We start from the raw sequence: 22,573 nt of genomic DNA on the forward strand, positions 1-22,573 counted from the left end.
CTCCATATTCTAAGTGTCAATAGTGGTTATCCTTTTTTTTTACAAGCCTCAACAACCGCACTTATTCTTTCCATTCATTGTCTCCTAGCTTACCTACTTAGCATGAAAGGTAATTTTGATGTCGTCCATGTTGATCCATACTGACTAACTTCCTACCAGTCTTTCCTTCATTCATACTGTGTCTATTTAATTTAGTTTGTGTCTCTTTCTGTCCCTGAACGTCCCGATGTTGTGATGTTGGATCGGTGTCGTCCTCATGTTTCACACTAATATATTTCACCTTTAATTTGTGCTTCTCTTCACATACCTCAGGAGTTTTGTTTGCAAATCTAACTTTGTCTTTTTCTCTCAGCTCGGAAGCAGGAGATCATTAAAGTCACCGAGCAGCTGATTGAGGCCATCAACAACGGAGACTTTGAGGCCTACACGTCAGTTCAACTGTTTTCATTTTTAAAAAAACGAATCATTTCCACATGTAACATCAAATATTCTCAGTCTTTCCATTAACGTGACCTTTTCCTATCTGCGTGCTCTCTATCAGGAAGATTTGTGATCCCGGCCTTACGTCCTTTGAGCCCGAGGCCCTGGGAAACTTGGTGGAGGGCACCGACTTCCACCGCTTCTACTTTGAGAATGGTAACAAATTTCTGTCTCAGATGGTGTCATGTACTTTTCAATGTTATTTTTAGATTAGGATAATAATGGATGAAGTAATGTAGTCTAGACAAAGATGGTGCTAGCACAAAGTTTTAAATTTAATCTTGTGTTTCACTTAAATTTGATTTGTAGTTCTCACTGTGTCAAAGCCATGACATGAAAACCACCACTTGAAACGTGTTAGATACCACGAACAGTACAGCATTTGTTTACTTGAATAGATATGAACATTTCTTTACGAGGTTCCAAACTCCTCCCCATCTGTTTAAATGATAGAAAACAATCATCTGAATCTGGATATTTGCCAGATTGCTTTCTTGTTTTTACTGGAATTAGTTTTTGTTATAATAAACATTTTGGCCTCATGTTTAGTTTCAGGTTATATAACATTTAATGTCACGTGTCACTTTCTGCAAAAACTATTTTGAATTAGACTTTCTGCCAATGACGCTTTCAAAAGTTAGGAGAAAATGTTTTGAGTTAACTACTGTGTGAGATTTAGCGACATCTAGTGGTGGAGTTGCATATTGCAGCTGAATAACCCTCACCTCACACATAGAGAACCTTTTGGAAACCTTCAGAAGGTGTTTTAGTTTGTCCAGTGTGGGCTACTGTAAAAAACATGGTGGCCTCCGTAAAGATGACCCGCTCCCGATGTATTTTAAAAGTATTTAAATATTAAAGGGTTCATTGTAGGGTAAAGAAAACAACAATTAATACACTTCATAAAACATCACAAGGATTATTTTATATTAAATGTTTGCCAATAAATCCCGTTCACCTAAATCTTACAGACTGAACCTTTAAGTTTGATCAAAAAATATTTTCTCAATTCCTGACGGAAAACCCTTCTTTTGCCAAACGTAAAATAAATAGATGGGAAGAAACCCTGGAAACATTTTCTCTCTTTCCTCTCTTCTCATCTGTGGAAACCTTTTAATTGAATGCAGAATATTTGTATGTTAAAGTGATTAGTAGCTTTGATCTTTGGAAGTATTCCATGAAATGTCATGGGTTCTAAAAACTCAAGATTACATTAAGTTGAATGAGCTCATCATGCTCTGATTAGAACCAGCGCTGATGAAGACAGTTTATGTGAAGATGATACAGGAACACATTTCTGTGTAGGGCTTGGCTGTAAACAAACCTAAATGGATGTAGAACAAAAAATAGTTGACCTGGAATGTTACTGCACAGATGATTACACACTGAGCTCGTTTTTATTGCCCCGTCTAGCTCAGCATTGAATTTGGAGGGCTGACCCAGGCTGGATTTTTTTAACCTGACACTGATATTTGGGAAAAAGTCAGATAATACATTTGCCAATATTTATTTTTCAAGTCGAACAAAGCAAATCCCTTTTATGCACAGTGACACCTTGTAAATCAGACAGGCTCTTCAATAGTCTTATACAGTTTAAGCCTCCTGTTCATGTCTGTCTCCCCCTGCAGCTCTGTCTAAGGGGAAGCAGCCGATCCACACCATCCTGCTCAATCCCCACGTCCACCTGATCGGGGAGGAGGCCGCCTGCATCGCCTACATCCGCCTCACCCAGTACATCGACGGCGGCGGCATGCCTCGCACCATGCAGTCGGAGGAGACCCGAATCTGGCACCGCCGTGACAGCAAGTGGCAGAACATCCACTTCCACCGCTCCGGCTCGCCCACCGTGCCCACCAAGTAAGGTGCTTCACCGGCCTAACATAAATCCCAACTTTTACACCTTAGCCAATCATTTTATTGTATGTGCACTCATATAAATGACATCACTGTTACTGGGTACTCCTTTCAAATTCTCCATGGGAACAACTACACCTTCACATGTTTTTAGTATCTAATGCACGTATTAATGCTCATGCCCTTTCTGTTCCAGTTGAGTTGAAGATCTACGACGACAGCTGACGAGACCCCGCCTACCAAGAATCCATCCAATCCCTCAGCCAATCCCTGCCCATAACAGCTAGAGCTCAGCCCTCTCAGTGTGTTGTTTACAAATTGTCGCTGCTGGACTGAAGATTATCGTACATGTTGGGGGGGGCAAATAAAGAGAGAAATCGTTAACAATATCATTTTGTCGTGAGTGCGTGACGGTGTTCATTTCCGGATCTTTCCATCCGCAACATGTTTTAATACGCTGAGTTTTTCTTGTTGTTATTTCTTTAGATCAGTACGTTTTTAAATAGAAGTGATTTTCAGAGGTGCCAGTTGATTCGTTTTTAAGAGGCTGGTCGAATATGTGAAACTTCCAGTTGTCATTGTAGTGAGAGTTTGTCATTTGAATATTGCACATATTGAGGACTCATGAGCTATTGTGATGTTTTCGCCTTTCGGCACAAAGACCAATATATCACATATCTGCTTTTCACTCGTGTATCTTTTCAGAATTGCCATCCGCTATAGCTCAGACACGCTTGCTTTGTTTCGGTGGTGTATAGGATTCGGTAATTGATGTAAGTTGCTCTCTCTCTCTATCTTTTGTAGTATCCATCTGCATTAAGTATGCTTACTTGGAATCTAACTACATGTTTAAAACAGGAAAATCATTTGGAAGGTGTGTTATATTTTGTGCGTTCGGAGCTCCGCCGCACGGCAGCATGTGAGAAGAGCCTCTTGTGATAGAATGTAAACTGAACTAGAGATGCGTATACTTCTTACAGGCCATTCTGTCACTCTTGCCAGTTCAATCGTATTTACATACAGTGCAGAGCAAATTATGTGAAATTTATCAGTTTTTGTATTTGGTTTTGTTTACTTTTTATATTGTGATTCTGATGCTTGTCCCTCCACTTGTCATTATTATTATTATTATTATTGCATTTCTTTAAGTACCCTAATTGATGTTATCCATTTATTTCACCTGGAATGTTTGCTCAATATGTTCATGCCAATGTTTTACAGCGCCACATTTTACACTGGACAGGATTGAAGTAGAATCATGTTCAAACTCGTTCAGGAAGCAAATTCCTGTTGATTTTTGCAGTTAGCAAATGGATTTTTGGTCGAAGTTACCAATCACCATTCTCTTTTAGTCATTGATATGTGTCTATAATTATGTTATCGTAGTCTCACTCTTGGGGATTGTAGCCATCACTCACAGGTTTATGTTTAAACACTTAAATTTATGTTTTTAATGTGGATATAATGCGCCAGGGAAATCATATAAAAAATAAGGGAAATGAAACAGTCACATTTTTAGATGGAGTCACAGGGTTCACTGAGGATTTCGGTTCGGCATATACATTTTATGCTTACAAGCATAAGAGTTATGACATCACTGAATTGTTCCGAAACTTTTTACCATTCTTCTGTGTGATCACAAGTTCCACATCACCACAATTGTTTTTCTATCATCCTAAGATGCATTGAAACTCCCAATGGGACTGTGGTATATAATGTTGCAATGATGGGACAAACGTAATGTATGTTTAAGATATATCAAATAAATTGTGTGATTTCTGCCAAATGATTTGATTTGTGCTGGTTTTATTTATTTATCTACTTCTTTCTCTACTGTTTTAACTGCTCTTAAGCTGTGTTTATAATATGAACTATTCTAAAAGTTATCAAGTCCTCTGTTATTTATCGCATACATTAAGGAGATCTATTTTCCAAATCAATGTACACTTGCATACTGGTGATTCCATCTTGTTTGCAAACAAAATATTCTGTTTACAATAGTTATTATTATTCTACCTACTTATTCTCGTTTCCCCATTTTTATTCCAGTTAATGACAGAGTTTTTCTCATCAGTTACCAAAGTGCCTATTCATTGTGGGAATTGTTGGGTCTGAAATTTTTATATTTACAGTTCCTTTAGGAATATAATAGTCCAGTAAGTAAAATATATGTAATAGAATAGTCAGGTATTAAATGTTATAGAATATTAAGGCATTAAAATTTCAGTTTTATCATTTAATGTCATAGTATGGTGAGGCTTTAAAGGTCCAGTGTGTCATATTTAGGTGAAAGGGATCTATTGGCAGAAATTGAACATAAAATATTCCTAGTGATGTTTTCACTAGTGTGTTTCATCTAAATTGTTGAATTGTTTTCTTTACCCTAGAATGAGTACTTTATTATAATTTATATTTATATCAGGAGAGAGTCCTCTCTACGGAGGCCGCCATGTTTTTACAGTAGCCCAGACTGGACAGACTTAACACCTTTTGAGTTTTATGACCAATGAAGGTTTACTCAGGTTCTCTTTCATATTTGGAGGGGACGGTGAGGTGAGGGGTATTCAGCTGCAAAATGCAACTGCACCACTAGAGGTCACAAAATTATACCCACTGAAACTTTAAATGTCACAATAAAGTAAAGCATTGAATGTCACCATGGTAAGGTGTTAACTTTAATAATACACTAATGCAGGGGTCTTCAATGTTTTTCAGGCAAAGGAAACCCAGACTGATGGAGAGATGGAGCAGGGACCCCCTACTATATATATTGTATAAAATTGTGTTTTAAATTAAACTGAGCCTAGTGCCATGTATAAACATAGCCATCCTGTTATTGTGCATTCAATACAAGCTATTCAAATAATACACAGGTTCATATATTCATGTTGTTATTTTATGTGAAAGAAATAGGAGCTAATGTGTGTGCATTGCTGACTGAAAGATCTGTTATATTCAAGGTCCAGATCTTGAATATAACAGAAACCCAACAATTTCCAAAATGAACAAGCACTATCGCGTCAGTAAAACTAAGTAAATCTACTTAAATTAAAGGTAAAATGCAGCCCATTCTCTGCTCTGTCTTCTGTTTATTGTTTAACACAATGCTAGTCCACACTGTCATATATCTCTTTTTAATGCAGTCATGGACGGGGTTTATTTCACGACTGAGTCTTGGTGGTGGCCTCTTCCAAATCCATTTTACATGAATCTTCCCCCACAAGTGCTACTGCTGCAGGAGGCGTGGCCTAATATTACCAGCCTGGTTAGATTTCTGGTTTTAAATGCGAGTCTTATTCTTTAGACATTACTCCGAAATCATTTAAAAACCTGTGGTTATTTGTTGCCCCTTTGCAAACCTGTGAGTGAGAAAACAAAGGATTTGTTTGTAAAGTGTAAATAACAGTTTTTATTATGAGGGTCAGACTCTTCTACAGGATGCATTGTTGGAGATAAAATAGTCTAATACTGGACCAGATGCTGAGTCTACACTTCTTTTCCAACACGTATACTTTTCTATTACTGGAGTCTCAATAGTTGGTCAAAAGAATTCACTGGAGATGGTCAGAGTTCAATGCAGTAGAGTTTATTTTTCTTTTCAAGATGTAAACCTGAGCCGGTTCCTGAACCCAACTGAAGACTGAGGATCAAACCTTCTGCTTGTATGCTCATCTTTGGCTCTGCTGTCACCCGTTTACCTGAACAGGAGGTGAATCTCTCCATCTCCTGACTTTGTCTCCCCCTACAGTTAAGTCAGGGGTAGACTCTAATGGTTTATTAAAGTTGTGATTGTTGGTCCAACTTTGACACCATTATAAATCTTGGAGTTTTGGAGGCCTCTGTTTCAGGCCTTACTCGATTTAGAAGGTCCTGTCTCCAGACTCCTTTAGATTTGGGCGATGTTTATCTGCATTTTTTTTATGATTACATTTCCACACACTTAATATAGGTTGAAAAAACAATTATTACAGTAAGGGCACTTACATTATTACATTTCTTTATGCTGGATATATGGTGCTGTCTGGTGAAAGCGTACAGTTGCAACCTAGTTTTTCTACAACATCATTCATTGGTATGGTTTAACTGTGTACAGTGATAGAGGTGTGTATACATGCAGACATGAAACATTAGCACATGTAATGAAAGTTGAATTCAAATATTAAAGCTCAGTTTTTTTTTTCTTGTCAGAACCTTTTTCCTCCTTGTGGAAAACTTTCCCATCAGCCTGTTTTTTCCACTTCAAGGTGACGCCACTCAGTCCGTTCTCCTTCAATCTGTCCTGGAGCTGAAAAACAGTAATTGAGACTATTTGAAATACTTTTAACAGATTCCTTTGCTCTCTAAGACAAAGAGTTATGTGTTATTCTATCATCAAACCCCTACTCAAAAAACCCACCCTAGACCCAGAGGTTTTAGCCAATTACAGACCAATATCTAATCTCCCCTTCATCTCTAAAATCTTAGAAAAAGTTGTTGCCAATCAGCTGTGTGAGTTTCTCCGGGAAAATAATATATATGAAGACTTTCAATCGGGGTTTAGAGCCAATCACAGTACAGAGACAGCCTTGGCAAAAGTCACTAATGACCTTTTAATAGCCTCAGATCAGGGACTTGTGTCGGTCCTCGTTCTGTTAGATCTCAGTGCAGCATTCAACACAATTGACCATCAAATTTTATTACAAAGACTCAAACAGTTAATTAACATTAATGGAACCGCCCTTAACTGGTTTAAATCGTATTTTTCTGATCGCTCCCAATTTGTGCAAATTAATGATGAGTCATCTGTGCGCACCAAAGTTAACCATGGTGTTCCACAGGGCTCTGTGCTCGGCCCAATTTTATTCTCATTATATATGCTTCCACTAGGAAACATTATCAGGACACACTCGGTAAATTTCCACTGCTATGCGGATGACACCCAGTTATATTTGTCAATAAAACCTGAACAAAGTAATCAATTAACTAAACTTCGAACATGTCTCAAGGACATAAAAACCTGGATGACCCGCAATTTTCTCTTATTAAACTCAGACAAAACAGAGGTTATAATACTTGGCCCCAATCACCTTAGAGATGCATTATCTAATGATATAGCTGCGCTAGACGACATTGCCCTTGCTTCCAATGAAACAGTCAGGAACTTGGGAGTGATCTTCGATCCTTATTTATCCTTTAATAGTCACTTAAAACTAGGGGTGCACCGATTTATCGGCCGAACATCGGTAGCGGCCGATATTCGCCTCGTTTACTGATATCGGCTTATCGGTAATAAACTTGACTTTCACCGATATCATTGGCCGATGTTCATATTTGTGGTAAAACCGCTGGGCACGTGCCGCGGCTGGGGGAGCAGTCGCTCCGTCGCCCTCCTCTCCGCGCCGCCGGAGGCTCAGTGTGCGGCACCGGGAGGTCCTCATCCGGTGGCACCTCACGGCGTCGCTTGTGCGGGGGCTTTCTTTCTCTTGGACCACGGGGCGGTGTCCATCGCCGGCGCGGAAGGCAGGCCGTTGGAGGGGACCGGGTACGGCGGTCGGCGGCGGCGACTCTGGACGCGTGTCGGGCCCTTCTCGCGGATCACCTCAGCTACGGCAACCGCTGGGGGAACCCTCCGGCTGGCGCCTAGCAGCTGACTGAGAACTGGTGGACCAGGGGAATCCGACTGTTTAATTAAAACAAGCATCGCGAAGGGCCACGGTGGGTGTTGACGCGATGTGATTTCTGCCCGACACTAAAAACAGGTAAAACTGAGGAGGGCTTGTTAAGTTATCTTGACTCACGCAGTGTAACTTGGTGTAAAAAGTATGAGCGTAGCGTCTGCTTAAGTACTTTATTCTCATGTGCATCGGCTCTATTCATCCTTCTCATGCACAGGTAACAAGGGAATTGACAACATACGTCATACACACAGAAGCCGTAACACATCTAATAAACGGGCAATACTGCTACCGTAAGTCAATGAGAAGAGCCTTCTCTATAATGATACTTTAACAGGGCTGTTTTAGACAGGGTAAAAAGGTGCTGTTTTAAATTATCCTTGTGGTATTTTGACCAAAATATGTTACAGTCATTTCATTAAGATCCCAAGGAACCATTTCAACTTGCGGTAAAAAGGGTATAATATGTCTCTGTTAAATAAAGTTTAGTTAAATCAAAGATTGTTTCATAAATCTGATTCAATTTGTGCTCATTAAAAGATAAGAGTGATGAAGGGCTGAACATTTTTTAAATAGTGCTTTTTAAATAATGATTTAATTATTTTTCTGGCACAAAAGGGTGAATGAATAACAACAAAAAGAAAATAAACAAATATCGGTATCGGTATCGGCTATCGGCCAGATCGTTATTTTAAATATCGGTATCGGTATCGATTGCGTAATATTTCAAAAATTAGACATGTCCTTTCCCAAAAAGATGCAGAAAAACTAGTCCACGCCTTTGTTACATCGAGACTGGACTATTGTAATTCATTATTATCAGGCTCCAGCAGTAAGTCGTTAAAGACTCTACAGCTTGTCCAAAATGCCGCAGCACGTGTCCTGACGAGAACAAAGAGAAGAGAGCACATTTCTCCAGTATTAGCATCGCTACACTGGCTTCCAGTTAAATCTAGAATAGAATTTAAAATCCTCCTCCTCACCTTCAAGGCCCTTAATAATATAGCGCCTTTTTACCTTAAAGAGCTGTTAGTACCTTATAAACCCGCTAGAGCACTCCGCTCCCAGAATTCAAGCCTACTTGTCGTCCCTAAATTCTCTAAAAGTAGAGTAGGAGCCAGAGCTTTTAGCCATCAAGCCCCTCGGCTGTGGAATAATCTACCACTTTCAGTTCGGGAGGCAGTCACCATCTTTTCGTTTAAAAGTAGGCTCAAAACCTTCCTTTTTGATAAAGCTTATAGTTAGAGCTAATTAGTGCGCCAGTACGTTACTTGTTCTATTTTATTACACATGACACACGGAGCTTCTCTTTCCAGCTTCTCCTTCCTCTTCTCCATCCCTATCCCCCTTCCCCGGAATCCTTTTGCTTTATCACCCGCAGATCCAGGGCCTCTGTGGCCGCACCATGGATTGCGGTTTGTGGATCGCGCACCGGGGTCGCGGTGTTGGATCCAGTGTGGCGGATTCTGAGTCATGTGGGCTGATCGTGGTGCTGGTGGCGGACCCTGTGTCGCGTTGGCATTGGGCACGGGCGGTGGACCAGGACCGCGGTGGTGGCTTGTGATGGGTCCTGGTGGTCGGCGGTGGATGGTGACTGAGGACTGGAGTGGCGTCTGGTCTGGATGGTGGATCGTGGTCTAGATGGTTGCTGAGCATGGACTGTGATTGCAGCGGGACTGCTTGGCATGTCATGTTGGGGTTGTCCTTCGGGATGTCTACCCTCATCAAATGCTGCTAGAGACTTTGATTATTGATGATGTTTTCCTGCACGTGGCATCTATTGCACTTCTGTCCGTCCTGGGAGAGGGATCCCTCACATGTGGCTCTCTCTGAGGTTTCTACATATTTTTACCCTGTTAAAAGGGTTTTTAGTAGTTTTTCCTTACTCTTGCTGAGGGTTAAGGACAGAGGATGTCACACCCTGTGAAAGCCCTATGAGATGAATTGTAATTTGTGAATATGGGCTATACAAATACAATTTTATTGATTGATTGATTGATTATTATTTAATTCAATTATATTTATTTTGATTATATATCATAATATACATCATCTCATGGAACTTTTCATAGAAGGTCAAGACTTTTAAAATGTATAGTGAAATCCAACAGTTCCCACAATGAGCAGCACTTTGGAGACTATGGAGAAAAAAATCCCTCATTAACTGGAAGAAACCTCTAAAACCAGACTCAATGTGGGCAAGAAGGAGAGGGGGTTGTAAAAGAGGGAAGAGAAGAGATAGAGATATGGTGAGGAGAGAGTGGTGGAAGGACGGGATAGAAAAGAGAGATAGCAGGAGAGGGGGAGAGAGACCAGGAACAGTTGTGCACCATCAGGTTTCAGCTCTGACACACTAATTGTTCTAATGAATACATTAAGAGGGATAATAATTCATGATAGCACAAATCATTCATACAATAATAATAATAACTAAAAATCGATCTTTGAGTTAGTTTGTATCTCCATCTTGTTGAGATGACACTCATCTCAATTCGAAGTTGATCTGATGAAAGCCCTGGTACAAGTACCTCAAAGTAAAAATGTGGAATATGGCCTAAATGGCCACTAAATGCAAAATGGCGGGCTTCCTGTTGCGTTTTTCCCATTGCACCACAGACTTTTTTGTTTGTCTGGTCATGATACACATGTGTATCGCTTTTTGTGAAGATCAGGCAAGGTGAACGAAATTCCAGAATACATACATTTTCACCGCTTTCAAATTTTCTGCAAATTTTGGTATGAATTTGAGCATGTTAAACGGAAAAGATTTAGAATTAAAATAGTTGTTTGTCTGACTCCTGCAGCTCTGGACACATAAACAGCATTGGGTCCCAAAGTAAGATTTTCTTTTGAGGTATTTTTGTTTTTTATTGGAAAGATGATATTTACATGGACACTGCTCTTTCGTGACAGGAGCTGTAACTGCTCAGCTACCAAGATATTTGTCTGCTGGAAGTTTGTATTTTGGGATCGTCACAAAGCAATCATGCCAAAATCAGGATTGATGTTTCCTGTTCGCAAAATAAAAAACTGCAGATCTACATTAGCAATTGAAGAATAATCTGTCATAAATAATTAAAGGAGTCAACATGATTAAAACTCTTCTTTCCATTGTTGTGGCTGTTTTGCATTGTAGAACATCTGAGACTGGAGATTTTTTACATTCACTCGTCTCCTTCATGGTTATTTGATAATGTCAAACTCTGTAATACATCTGTCCAGGGTCTATGAATGACTTAATGTTTCAGGGTGGATTTTGGAGACTTGCCTGTTTCAGAATCTGTTCTTTCACAGCAGGGTCATTCAGGTCCAAAGAGGAGTCCTCTAGCTTCACCCTCATCTTCACCACAGTCTTCACTGCTGCTCAGACAAAGAACGAGGAGAGAAACAAAACACACGTTCAATGTGGTGTATAGTTTTGTGAAACCTACAGTTATTGCTATGGAGATAGAACTACTCAGATCTTTAGTTTAAAACACAGAGTGAGGAACCTCTGGTCTCTCGACTGCATGTTGCCCACAAGCCATTTTGATCAGGCCTGTCAGAAAACTCACAAATAAATAATAAGCAACAGTACAATAAAAAAAAGATTCTCACTTGGGACGCTGTAGCAGACAAACGGTTTTCTTTCTTGACAGGAAAATATCCTCCATTGTCCTCCCTGCTCCAGATCTGCAACACCACATATGACTTTCATCGAGCCAAGTGGGTTGTCACCATGATACCAGGAGCTGAATGAGTAGTTACTCCCGTCAGACCAGTAAATCTGAGGATCTCTGTACAAACCGATCCATGTCCATTTACCAGCTGGTAACAAGGTCTGTATCTTGTTGTTGTCAGCGTCGTTCCTCACAGTGGCCAGATCTGTGTAGTGTTCTCTGCAGTGCCTCTGAGCCTCAGTCCAAGTCTTTGCTGTATTCCCCAGCACAAAGTGAAAATCCTCTAATGTTCCTGCAGTTAAGTTTGAGAAAAAAAGAGATTGATGAGATCAAACAATGTTTTTTTTAAATCCTATTATATACATCATGTTGTATAGTAAAGATCAATATAAAGCACATCATTACCGTTGTAGCAGACAAATGGACTCGGCCTTAGGCAGCCATTATCCTTCCATATCAAGCCATTCGTGGCCACACAGAGCTCATTGCCTTGATGATTGTTTGGCTGATAATTATCCCAGCTCCTATATTCAGCTCCACTCTGGTTGAACCCATCTGACCACTTCCAGTCAATATGACTGTACAGGCCAATCCAAACCTTAGAGCTGTGACCAGCAGCAGAAACTGTGTCTTTAAGCTTCTTCATTTCTTCAGTGTTTTCAATAGTGGCCAGGTCTGTGTACTTCTCTCTGCAGTAGCTCTGAGCTTCAGTCCAATTCATTTCATCAGACACAAAGTGGTACTGATGGAGGAGGCATGTGGAGAACGTGAGGCACCCTGAGGATGAAACCAGTTATTTTTGTTATGTATGAGGACTCAAATTAATCTCTATATTCAGATTTCCTGTTAGACATCATACAAACACTGAAATTCACTGACCTGAGAGACACAAGACACCAATGAAGATCCCTTCCATCCTGATGCTGCTCTGTGGACTGTCTGTGCCAGTGTTCACCACTAACACCTAACTTAACCAGTTCTAGTGCAGCTTTAGGGAAATGTAACAGCAGCTCCTCCTCTTCTACTGACAATAGTCAGTGTTCTGTTGAACTCTTTATGCAAAAAGGCAAAGATGCAAACAACAACATTGTTCTCGTTTACCTCTGGAGGCATCTCACTATGCAGATAGTTCTGATCGTATCTGACCCAGACTGGTCTCTGCCTCCACCCCTGTGCAGGTGGTGAGTGAATGAATGTCTGTTTGTCTTGCTCACACCGTGGATCCAATGATACCTCTGTGATAGGGATGTTTGAAATGTTTATCTATTAATGTTGTGACCACCTCTAATTCCATCCAATATGTAGATCAGATGAAAACAAGGATGAAAAGAGAAGAAAACAAAATGATGATGATGAGTATTATTATTATTATTCTGCTATCATCTACTGTATGAATTGTTTAAATTATAACAACCAGTCTGACAATAGTTATCTCTCTCTCTCTCTCTCTCTCTCTCTCTCTCTCTCTCTCTCTCTAACTAAAATATTTTTTTTTTTCTCTCCACATTCGTCAGTGTCCCCTGTTGTGGGAACTTTTGTGTCTTTTCGTTACACCGTTGTAACTTTACCGCCCCCGCTGCTCCGATTCTCCGGCCAATCTCACGCTCCATAGTACCCTCACTCGCGAACAAGACCCCGAGGTACTTGAACTCCTTCACTTGGGCTAAGGACTCATTTCCTACCCGGAGTAAGCAATCCATCGGTTTCCTGCTAAGAGTCATGGCCTCAGATTTAGCGGTGCTGATCCTCATCCCAGCCGCTTCACACTCGGCCGCCAGCCGATCCAGTGAGTGCTGAAGGTCACAGGCCGATGATCCAATGAGGACCACGTCATCTGCAAAAAGCAGTGACGAGATCCTCAGACCACCGAACTGCAACCCCTCCCCACCACGACTACGCCTCGATATCCTGTCCATGTATATCACAAACAGGATTGGTGACAAGGCGCAGCCCTGGCGGAGACCAGCTCCTACTGAGAACGAAACTGACTGGCTGCCGAGGACGCGAACACAGCTCTCGCTTTGGGAGTACAGGGATTGGATGGCCCTGAGGATAGACCCCCTTACCCCATACTCCCGCAGCACCTCCCACAGTTTCTCCCGGGGGACCCGGTCATACGCCTTCTCCAGATCCACAAAACACATGTAGACCGGATGGGCATACTCCCAGGCCCCCTCCAGGATCCTTGCGAGAGTGAAGAGCTGGTCCGTAGTTCCACGTCCGGGGCGAAAACCGCATTGTTCCTCTTCAATCTGAGGTTCGACGATCGGCCGAACCCTCCTTTCCAGCACCTTGGAGTAGACTTTACCAGGGAGGCTGAGAAGTGTGATACCCCTGTAATTGGCACACACTCTCTGGTCCCCCTTTTTGAACAGGGGAACCACCACCCCGGTTTGCCACTCCTTTGGCACTGTACCCGACTCCCACGCGATGTTGAATAGGCGTGTCAACCATGACAGCCCCTCAACACCCAGAGCCTTTAGCATTTCTGGCTGGATCTCATCAATCCCTGGGGCTTTGCCACTGCGGAGATGTTTGACTACCTCAGTGACCTCCACCAGGGAAATTGACGACGAAACACCATCAACCTCGAGCTCTGCCTCCAACATAGAGGGCGTGTTATACGGATTCAGGAGTTCCTCAAAATGTTCCTTCCAACGTCCGACGACCTCCTCAGTTGAGGTCAACAGAGTCCCATCCTTACTGTACACAGCTTGGATGGTTCCCCGTTTCCCCCTCCTGAGGTGCCGGATAGTCTTCCAGAAACACTTTGGTGCCGACCGAAAGTCCTTCTCCATGGCCTCTCCGAACTTCTCCCACACCCGCTGCTTAGCCTCCGACACGGCAGCAGCTGCAGCCCTTCGGGCCTGTCGGTACCCTGCAACCGAGTCAGGAGTCCTCCAGGATATCATATCCCGGAAGGCCTCCTTCTTCAATCGGACGGCTTCCCTGACCACCGGTGTCCACCACGGTGTCCGAGGGTTACCGCCCCTTGAGGAGCCTAAGACCCTGAGGCCACAGCTAGCCGCCGCAGCTTTAGCAATGGAGGCTTTGAACACCGCCCACTCCGGCTCAATGTCCCCAACCGCCATAGGAATGCCAGAAAAACTCCGCCGGAGGTGTGAGTTGAAGATACCTAGGACGGGGGCCTCCTCCAGACGTTCCCAGTTCACCCGCACTACTCGTTTGGGCTTACCAGGTCTATCCGGAAATTTCCCCCATTCCCTGATCCAACTCACAACCAGATGGTGGTCGGTTGACAGTTCCGCCCCTCTCTTTACCCGAGTGTCCAAAACATGCGGCCTCAGATCAGATGACACGATCACAAAATCGATCATTGATCTTCGGCCTAGGGTACTCTGGTACCAGGTACACTTATGAGCACCCTTATGTTCGAACATGGTGTTTGTTATGGATAATCCATGACTAGCACAGAAGTCCAATAACAAACGACCGCTCGGGTTCAGATCAGGGAGGCCGTTCCTCCCCACCACGCCTCTCCAGGTATCTCCATCGTTGCCCACGTGGGCGTTGAAGTCACCCAGCAGAACTACGGAGTCCCCTACTGGAGCCCCATACAGGACTCCATTCAGGGTCTCCAAGAAGGCAGAGTACTCTGAGCTGCTGTTTTGTGCATACGCACAAACAACAGTCAGAGTTTTCCCCCCTACAACCCTTAGGCACAGGGAGGCGACCCTCTCGTCTACCGGGGTAAACTCCAACACCGCGGCGCTCAGCCGGGGATTTATGAGTATCCCCACACCCGCCCGGCGCCTCACGCCCTTGGCAACTCCGGAGAAGAATAGAGTCCAACCCTTATCCAGGAGTACGGTACCAGAGCTGAGACTGTGCGTGGAGGTAAGCCCCACCAGATCTAACTGATAGCGCTCCACCTCCCTCACAAGCTCCGGTTCCTTTCCCCACAGCGAGGTGACGTTCCACGTCCCCAGAGCCAGCTTCTGCCGCCCGGGTCTGGTCCGTCGAGACCCCTGACCTTCGCTGCCACCCATGTGGCTGCGCACCCGACCCCAACGGGTCTTCCCACAGGTGGTGGGCCCATGAGATGAAGAGAGGGGGGGTGCCACGTAGTTTGTTCAGGCTGTGCCCGACCGGGCTCCGTGGCAAACCCGGCCACCAGGCGCTCGCCATCGAGCCCTCCGTCTGGGCCTAGCTCCAGTAAATCTATTTACATTCACGTCCATTATGTCATGTCAAGTAGCTTTCAGCGTGGCTCCACATCCATTAAATCATTACTGTCAATCACTAATTAATAAAAAAATACTTTTTGTGGGTCTCTCTCTCTCTGTCATCTCAAAGGTGCATTGAGGCATGGCTTGATGGTCTAAGACAGGGGTTCCCAAACTTTTCAGCCTGCGACCCCAAAAATAACGGTGCCAGAGACTGGCGAACCCCACTTCCTTAGAAGTGATTTATAATGTTACGCACAGCCACGCACACGCACTATTAGGCCTATGCAAACGCGGGCATTAATAGAACACAAAAGAACACCAGCCTTACAGCCTTGATGTTATTTTATAGCAATTTAAGAAATAGAATATAACCAGAATACAGGGAAACTCCCTGTATTCTGGTTATATTCTATTCTGGTTATATGCTCGGCACATTTCCCCGCAGATTTATAGCTACAGCAGCGGGTTTAATTAACGTTTCGCCTATTGTGTGTGGCTCTGTTGCCTTAGCAATTAAATATGCCATCTCATATGAGGCCCTTTGAGCTGCAGCTGTGATTGTATACTTGTGTAAGGATTTGTGTAGTTTTTTGTTTTTGTTTTTGTCTCTCCTCCTCCCCTTCTCTGTTTCCCGTTGCAGGTGCTGGGAGCGGTAGGGGGCGTGGCTGGTTCCCTGCAGCGGACGAGGCGCACCTGCACTCAATCTTAATCATCCCCGCTATAAAGATCTGGTCCGCTCAACGAGCCGGCGCCAGATTATTCCATATATCATGGTAGTTGTTTCGCTGTTGCTCTCAACCTTCACGTCTCTTTTCGTTTTGTGGACTAAATTCCTGCTTCTTGTTCGCTCCACGCAGAACCTCCGTGTGCCTCTTCTTCGCCTTTGGGGGCAGGATTATTTTTTTGTTGAAAAGAAGGACAAATCACTTCGCCCCTGCATTGATTTCAGGGGTCTCAATGACATCACTATTAGGAACAAATACCCCCTCCCACTCATTGACTCTGCTTTTGATCCCCTGCACCAAGCTACCATCTTTACCAAGTTGGACCTCCACAATGCCTATCATTTGGTGAGAATTAGGGAGGGGGATTAGTGGAAAACAGGATTTAACACTCCTCTGGGTCACTTCGAGTACATGGTCATGCCTTTCGGCCTCACTAATGCCCCAGCTGTGTTCCAAACGCTCATAAATGATGTGTTAAGGGATATGTTAAATTGTTTTGTTTTTGTTTATCTGGATGACATTTTGATTTTTTCCCGTGACCTCCAGCAACATGTACAACATGTACAAATTGTGCTGAAAAGACTCCTGGAAAATAGACTTTTTGTTAAGGCAGAGAAGTGTGATTTTCATGTTCCATCTGTGAGTTTTCTGGGGTTTATTGTGGAGAAGGGGCAGATCAAAGCCAACCCTGCCAAGGTTAAGGCAGTGGCCGAATGGCCCACTCCGACATCAAGAAAGCAACTTCAGAGATTTCTCGGGTTTGCCAATTTTTACCGTAGGTTTATCCGGGACTGTAGCCGAGTTGCCACACCGCTTACCCAGCTGACTTCGGTTAAGATGCCGTTTATGTGGTCACCGGCTGCTGAGGGGCCATTTGCTCGTCTAAAATTATTATTCTCCTCTGCACCTGTGTTAATTCATCCTGACCCTAGTATTCAGTTCGTTGTGGAGGTGGATGCCTCTGACTCCGGGGTGGGGGCTGTGCTCTCCCAACGCACCGTCTCTGACCAGAAGCTACACCCTTGTGCCTTCTTCTCCCGCCAACTCTCCCTGCGGAGAAGAATTATGACGTGGGTAATCGGGAGCTGCTGGCGGTCGTGCTGGCGCGACAGGAATGGACAGGGGCGGCGCGTCCCATTGGGCAAGTCGGGCAGTTGTCCAGGGCCTCGGCCAGCAAGGGGCCTCGTCGCATTTACGTGTTTTTTTTTAAAACTTTTTTTTTAATAATTCAAATAAGTCACTCCTCTGATCTCACTGTGTTGCTGAAAGAGTGAGCGGAGCGGGGGGGGGGGGGGCGGAGCCCCGGCGCCTGTGTGTGTGTGCTGTCTTGGGACACACACAGAACGGCGAAAGAACGATTATTTTACTGTTCCACCGTTGAAGAGATGCGGACGTCAAAAGTTTTGACTCAAAACATTAGTTCCGCCTCGCATTTCCCCTCCCGGTCGCGCGCCCCATCCGTGGGCGCGCGACACAGTTTGAGAATTACTGCATTTGGGAGACCCAGAGGTGAACTGTCCCCGGCACCCCCTCCCCTTCCCCCTACTCACACAGCATCAAGCAGGAGCGCCGGCAGTTGCCAATTCCCCACACAGTGAAATGATAGTAAATAGTTTGGTGAGTGCAGGGGTTGGCAACCTGCGGCTCTGGAGCCGCATGCGGCTCTTCAGCCTCTCTGCAGTGAACGGTGAACCAGTTTTCATATGATGAACATGAGTGAACGTCACGTTCACGTCCATTTTCCAAATCACCATAATATCAGGCCGTCATGAAATACCTGTGTGTGTGTGTGTGTGTGTGTGTGTGTGTGTGTGTGTGTGTGTGTGTGTGTGTGTGTGTGTGTGTGTGTGTGTGTGTGTGTGTGTGTGTGTGTGTGCCAAGATAGTGCACTGGTCCGCCTCGCCCAGAGAGACACAGTGAGATTAGAGCTCGTTCACGTGAGGCAGCCGCTCGATGAGTCACGGCTGCTTCTTAATAGTGAAAACACAGAGTTTCTCTGAGGCCTGTTTCAGGTAGCTGGTTTTGAGGCAACCCCGAGTTTGTTCGCTCTGAGTTAGTGGAAACTCTGGGTTTTCCGTTTCAGGTAGCAGGTTCAGCGCAACCGAGAGTTAGTTGCTGCGGCAACATACGCCGTGGACCTAACCTGCTCGGGAGGTGGTTAGACCTACTCTGAGTTTGTTGTCTATAAGGCTGAAGGCAGCTCTCCGACAGAAGGAAGTGTTAGAAATGGCATGTCCTTTTCTACGAGAGCCCGTGGACGTAGAGGCTGCGATCCTCAGAAGGAATCTCCGTGAGGAACGATTATTAAGACCCCGGTTGGATATACTTTCTTTTCCTGATAATTTTCTTCACGAGCGCTATCGTTTTTCAGCGCAATCTATCATTTATTTAGACCACCTTCTCAGCCCCCATGTTAACTGTCAAACGCACCGGGGGCATGCTTTAAGTTCAATACAAATTATTTGTGTGGCACTCCGTTTTTTTGCAAACGGCAGCTTTCTTTACAACGTCGGTGACGCCGAGCACATTTCAAAGGCAACCGTGTGTCGGTCTGTCAGAAATGTGACTTTGGCACTGAAACGTTTTCTTTACACGTTTGTGATGTTTCCAAGTCACCGACCTATACGAACAATCAAGGAAGAGTTCTACAGAATTGCAGGTAACAGTAGCAACAATGTTGCCTATTTGTTTCTTGGAACGTTTTAATGTAATAAATAATGTGCACAATTTAATTAAATTAATTAATTTGTAATGTTCTAGATTTTCCGGGTGTCATCGGGTGCATCGATGGAACTCATATTCCTATTAAAGCTCCTTCAGTGAATGAAGGAGACTATGTTAATAGGAAGTCCTTCCACAGCATCAATGTGCAGGTACAGGTGAAGGCCTAGACCTTCAGCATTTTAAATTAAAGATACTTAACAAAACAGCCTCTGTATCTAATTATACTCCTCTGCAATTTGAAGGTTGTATGTGATGCCAGAAATATCATCACCCAAGTGGAGGCAAAGTGGCCGGGGTCTGTGCATGACACACGCATATTTCGGGAGTCTAATCTGAGCACTCGCTTTGCCCGTGGTGAGTTAAGCCTATATTTGAAGGATTTAGAATCCATATTTGTTCAGATGATTAATATTTCACCTGTATCGTAGGAGAGTTCGACGGTCATGTTCTAGGTGACAGAGGGTACCCCTGCCAGCCTTGCCTTCTGACCCCGTATGCCGATCCCGTGCCAGGACCACAGCAGCGCTACAACCTGGCGCATATGAGGACGAGAGCCAGGGTCGAAAACACGTTCGGGATCCTGAAGGCAAGATTCCAGTGCCTCCAAATGCTGCGAGTCACACCAGAAAGGGCATGTGACATAATAATTGCATGTGTGGTTCTACACAACATCGCGATTTTGAGAGGGGAAAATTGCCCACCTGCAGTTGCAGATGAGCAGCACATAAACCCAAACCATGCCATGGTTTATGTCCAGGGCATGGACATAAACCATGTCCTGTGGATACAGGACGGAAGGGTGGTTAGAGAAAGACTCTGCCAAAATCATTTTGTTTGAGTTTTCTATGTAGTTAAATGTATTTTATTATTTCCGAAATGTTTTCTTTGGCATTCTTTCGCCTTCCTGTATGATAGTAAACTCGTGTGACAGACCCAGTCTCTGGTAGGGGGTGACACTGTTCAACAAAATAACTTGTCCCACCACAGCCCGTGTTCTAATAAAGACAATCTACTTTTTATGAGGATTTCTTTATTTCCTGAAAGCACAAAAAAAAAAAGGTCATTCATATTGGGTATGTTTTTGGAGCAGGAAACAGTATCCCAGTTTGTACCTCACCCACCTTTAACTTATGTTCCAAAATTTGGATCTCCAAAGCATCCTTTTGCATCTTTTGCCTAATGTGGTCCATTTCCAAGTCTGCTTTGTTTATTTGTTTTCCCAGATAGATTTTATAGAGCTCTTTGACTGGAAGCTATAGGAATGCAAAAGATGACATTGGATTTCACAGTGCCAAGTACAGCGTTTCATTATAATTCCAGGGAGAATCTTACAGAGGTAAGCTGTGAAGTAGAGCTAGAAGTGGATGGCCTCTCATTGAATTCGATTTCATCCTGTTTGAGAGAAAGAAGATGTCAGTTTTAAATTGTACAACGCTATCATCAACTTTTAGATGTTATTTTTAAAAGGTGTTAACTTCAATAGGCCTTCCCTTTCAAATGCTGCAGACAATGTTTCTCCATCATCTTCCTGTAATGACATTAACAGTTGTGTTCAGCAATTATCAAGACATTATTAATAATCTGTGGAAGGTGAAGAATTGTTACAATTGCATGGAGGTTGGTGAGGGCATCTGGTTCCAGTAGGGCGATGACGCCATCAGTAACTGGAAGAAGATGATTAGACAGTGAAATTATTACTTGAGCCAGAATATTGCCCCATCTAATTTGCAACGCGCTGGGTTGCATGTACATATTTAATTATTTTGAATAACCAACCTCTGATAAAGGCACTTCTATCCTGGGGGGTGGGGGGATCAGAGGAGCTCCCTCCAGGGATGCCCTCAGCCACAGGACGCATACTCTGTTGGCTGAGGGCCATCTCCTCAGCCTCTGTGAGGGCTGCAGGTGGTGGACCCCCTCCAGTCTTCCGGGCCTCTGCTTTTTTTCGATTTGCTAACATGGAGGAAAATGTTACCCTAATATTCAGTAAGCGCTATTTTGAAGACACATATATATGTATATACACATACATACATACATACATACATACATATAATGCATTTTGCCTAGGAGTAGCCTTCTAATATATCTAAATCCTATTAAATATTGGCAGTGTTGGGGTGGCTGAGAAATGTACTACTTACATTTACTGCTTAAATATAGACCCATCACATGTTGAATATAGCTGTTAAATTAGGTAGAGCAGGCAAAACAGCACAATTGATTTGATTTCAATTAAACATTAGTTTACCTGTTTGAACTATATTTTTGTACTTCATTTTCATTTGCTGCCAAGTCCTCTTGGGGCAACTCGGGTTGTTCCTGTGTAAATTGACACACACACACACACACACAATTTACATATTGAATAAGTGGAAGATATTAAACTTTCCTCTTATTTTATTTTACTATTTTATTTTACTCACGCATTGACTTGTTCGGCTATTTCCTGCCAAGCTCTCTCTCGCGCTCTCGCTGCCGCCGCGGTATTACTTTTTTTGGTGAAAATGGGTACCTGCTCGGCATATGCGTGCATTAATATTTCCAATTCCGTGGGTGAAAAGTAACTGGATCTACGTTTTTGGTCCATGTTTGATCATGTTATCAGAGATCCATTGATGATGGCTCTTTATAGTCAACAGGCACGCCCCCAACCCAGCGTGAACACACTCAGAGTTGATTAAGCCAACGCTGATCACCTGTTCTGAAACCGAAAACCCAGAGTTGCTTTTCAACCCTGAACTCTGAGTCAACCAACTCAGAGCGCAGGATTAAACTCAGAGTATGTTAAACCAGCTACCTGAAACAGGCCTCTGGTCTCATCAGCGCTGCAGCTTCTTGATCAGAGCAGAAGCTGCAGGTGGTTTGTACCGAGCTTCAGTTCTTTGTCCACAACCCGGCCTGACCTGCTCTCACGTTTTGTTTTAATATTTCTTCATCTAAAATATGCGTCACATCCTATTACGTCCCGGCGCTCTTCCCTGCAGGTCGCTAATCTATAGGGCTTTCACTGCCAACGATGCAGGTTTACCTGTATGCTTGATATGTGGCGAGGAATTAGCAAACAATAAGAAATGTAATGTTGAAAGATATTTCCAGAGCAAGCACACAGCATCTGCTGAAAAGTACCAAGCTTGAGATGAGAAAAAAAGCATATTTCTGTTTTTCATTTATTTCAAAGTAGGCCTACACATGTATTTTGTTCTCCTATTCATAAGAGTTCGGTGTTTTCCTTTTTTGTAACAGGTAAAAATAGCAGTTAAATGTCAACAGTTTTTTATTGTCAT

At 43.4% G+C, this 22,573-nt stretch overlaps 3 protein-coding genes and 1 long non-coding RNA gene across 16 annotated transcripts in view; 2 read left to right on the forward strand and 2 right to left on the reverse strand.

Moving 5' to 3' along the window:
- Nucleotides 1-4,123, forward strand: part of camk2d1 (calcium/calmodulin-dependent protein kinase (CaM kinase) II delta 1) — a 114,882-nt gene extending 110,759 nt beyond the window's left edge. For 7 of the 13 annotated variants that reach the window (XM_053416783.1, XM_053416789.1, XM_053416787.1 and 4 more), the window contains 4 exons: nt 353-428; nt 542-636; nt 2,109-2,337; nt 2,531-4,123. In XM_053416783.1, coding sequence (XP_053272758.1) covers nt 353-428; nt 542-636; nt 2,109-2,337; nt 2,531-2,534 — 404 coding nt within the window. In that variant the 3' untranslated portion in view covers nt 2,535-4,123. Of the gene's footprint in view, nt 1-352; nt 429-541; nt 637-2,108; nt 2,343-2,530 lie in introns of all 13 variants that reach the window. The other 6 variants (XM_053416784.1, XM_053416790.1, XM_053416793.1 and 3 more) reach the window with 1 other exon arrangement.
- Nucleotides 4,124-5,919: 1,796 nt separating this feature from the next.
- On the reverse strand, nt 5,920-12,666 carry LOC128430674 (lymphocyte antigen 75). The gene is made up of 5 exons (XM_053416796.1): nt 12,527-12,666; nt 12,053-12,424; nt 11,586-11,939; nt 11,257-11,348; nt 5,920-6,619 (listed from the first exon to the last, which is right to left on the reverse strand). The coding sequence occupies exons 1-5, from the start codon at nt 12,561-12,563 to the stop codon at nt 6,494-6,496; spliced, it is 981 nt and encodes a 326-aa protein (XP_053272771.1). The 5' UTR covers nt 12,564-12,666; the 3' UTR covers nt 5,920-6,493.
- Nucleotides 12,667-18,623: 5,957 nt separating this feature from the next.
- LOC128430639 (putative nuclease HARBI1) lies at nt 18,624-20,124 on the forward strand. Its single transcript, XM_053416745.1, has 4 exons — nt 18,624-19,221; nt 19,323-19,435; nt 19,529-19,640; nt 19,715-20,124. Exons 1-4 carry the CDS (start codon nt 18,789-18,791, stop codon nt 20,122-20,124), a joined length of 1,068 nt encoding a protein of 355 aa, XP_053272720.1. The 5' UTR covers nt 18,624-18,788.
- A 115-nt stretch (nt 20,125-20,239) lies between these two features.
- Nucleotides 20,240-20,754, reverse strand: LOC128430675 (uncharacterized). Its single transcript, XR_008334037.1, has 3 exons — nt 20,619-20,754; nt 20,408-20,539; nt 20,240-20,323 (listed from the first exon to the last, which is right to left on the reverse strand). It is a non-coding gene; the product is annotated as an uncharacterized LOC128430675 (long non-coding RNA).
- Nucleotides 20,755-22,573: the final 1,819 nt, after the last annotated feature.

This window comes from Pleuronectes platessa, chromosome 23 (genome assembly GCF_947347685.1).
Source record: "Pleuronectes platessa chromosome 23, fPlePla1.1, whole genome shotgun sequence".
Classification (NCBI taxonomy): Eukaryota; Metazoa; Chordata; class Actinopteri; order Pleuronectiformes; family Pleuronectidae; genus Pleuronectes; species Pleuronectes platessa.